This window comes from Calidris pugnax, unplaced genomic scaffold (assembly GCF_001431845.1).
Source record: "Calidris pugnax isolate Ruff unplaced genomic scaffold, ASM143184v1 scaffold107, whole genome shotgun sequence".
NCBI classification, from domain to species: Eukaryota; Metazoa; Chordata; class Aves; order Charadriiformes; family Scolopacidae; genus Calidris; species Calidris pugnax.
This window is the reverse complement of record NW_015090901.1, coordinates 3,517,897-3,519,360: the sequence shown is the minus strand read 5'-3', so window position 1 is coordinate 3,519,360 and position 1,464 is coordinate 3,517,897. Positions and strand designations below refer to the sequence as shown.

At 63.4% G+C, this 1,464-nt stretch overlaps 1 protein-coding gene across 1 annotated transcript in view; it reads right to left on the bottom strand.

Annotated features, from left to right (window-relative positions):
* FNBP4 (formin binding protein 4) overlaps positions 1–1,464 on the bottom strand; it is a 17,143-nt gene that overhangs the window by 14,212 nt on the left and 1,467 nt on the right. The window contains exons 3-5 of the mRNA XM_014948783.1: positions 1,144–1,280; positions 547–999; positions 204–402 (exon numbers count right to left, since the gene is read on the bottom strand). Of these exons, the coding sequence (XP_014804269.1) occupies positions 204–402; positions 547–999; positions 1,144–1,280 (789 nt within the window). The remainder of the gene's footprint in view (positions 1–203; positions 403–546; positions 1,000–1,143; positions 1,281–1,464) is intronic.

Genomic DNA, 1,464 nt, shown 5'->3' with positions numbered 1-1,464 from the left:
TGGGAACCACTGAAAAGAGTCTGGCTCCCTCCTCCTTCAACCCTCCCTTGAGATACTTGTAGGCATTGAGAAGGTCTCCCCTCAGCCTTCTCTTCTCCAGACTAAAGAGTCCCAGCTCTCTCAGTCTCTCCTCATAAGGGAGAAGCTCCAATCCTTGAATCATCAATCTGTGAACCCCAAAAACGAGGGTCTGAGGTGCTCACCTCCTGCCAGCGAGCACTGGGTGTCGTACTGCCACTCGGGGGCCGGTGCTGAGCCCGCCCCATTAGCGGTGCCCGAGGACTGGCCCGAGCCTGACTCCTTCGGCTCCGGGCGGGGGGGCGTGGGGGGGGGCACAGAGGAAGAGGAGGAGGAGGCTGAAGGCTCGGTGGGCTGCGGCGGAGCCGTGATGGCATCGATCTCCTGGGAAAACAACATCCCGACGTCACCGTCAGAGCTCAGACGGAGTGAAAAGAGCTCATGAGGGCAGGAAAGCGTGAAACCACCCTCTTCCTCCCAAAAGGGAACTGCCCCCCCTCTTCTTCCCCCCACCCCCCCGGCACTAACCGCCAGGAAGTTTGCCAGGGTGCTGTCGATGTCTGCCGAGCCGCTGCCATTGGCGTCCGCTGAACGGGATGATTTCTCCAGGGTTTCACCCTCCTCCTCGTCGCTGTCTGCGTAAGCACCGAGCAGACACAGACCTCCTGCCCCGGGGCGGGGGGAAAAAACCCTCAGTGAGGGGGGGGGAAACACACCGAGGGTCCTCCTACCCCCCTCCCTCAGGCTGGTGTCACTGTCACCCCACTGATCCTGCGTAGGACCTCCTGCCAGCGAGCACTGGGTGTCGTACTGCCACTCGGGGGCCGGCGCTGAGCCCGCCCCATTAGCGGTGCCCGAGGACTGGCCCGAGCCTGACTCCTTCGGCTCCGGGCGGGGGGGCGTGGGGGGGGGCACAGAGGAAGAGGAGGAGGAGGCTGAAGGCTCGGTGGGCTGCGGCGGAGCCGTGATGGCATCGATCTCCTGGGAAAACAACATCCCGACGTCACCGTCAGAGCTCAGACGGAGTGAAAAGAGCTCATGAGGGCAGGAAAGCGTGAAACCACCCTCTTCCTCCCAAAAGGGAACTGCCCCCCCTCTTCTTCCCCCCACCCCCCCGGCACTAACCGCCAGGAAGTTTGCCAGGGTGCTGTCGATGTCTGCCGAGCCGCTGCCATTGGCGTCCGCAGAACGGGCTGATTTCTCCGGGGTTTCACCCTCCTCCTCGTCGCTGTCTGCGTAAGCACCGAGCAGACACAGACCTCCTGCCCCAGGGCGGGGGGAGAAAACCCTCAGTGAGGGGGGGGAAACACACCCAGGGTCCTCCTACCCCCCTCCCTCAGGCTGGTGTCACTGTCACCCCACTGATCCTGCGTGGGGGGGAGCGGGCACCCCCCTCCCGTGAACGTTCAGGGGATAAACATCCCCCTCCCTCTTCAAAACATCTCC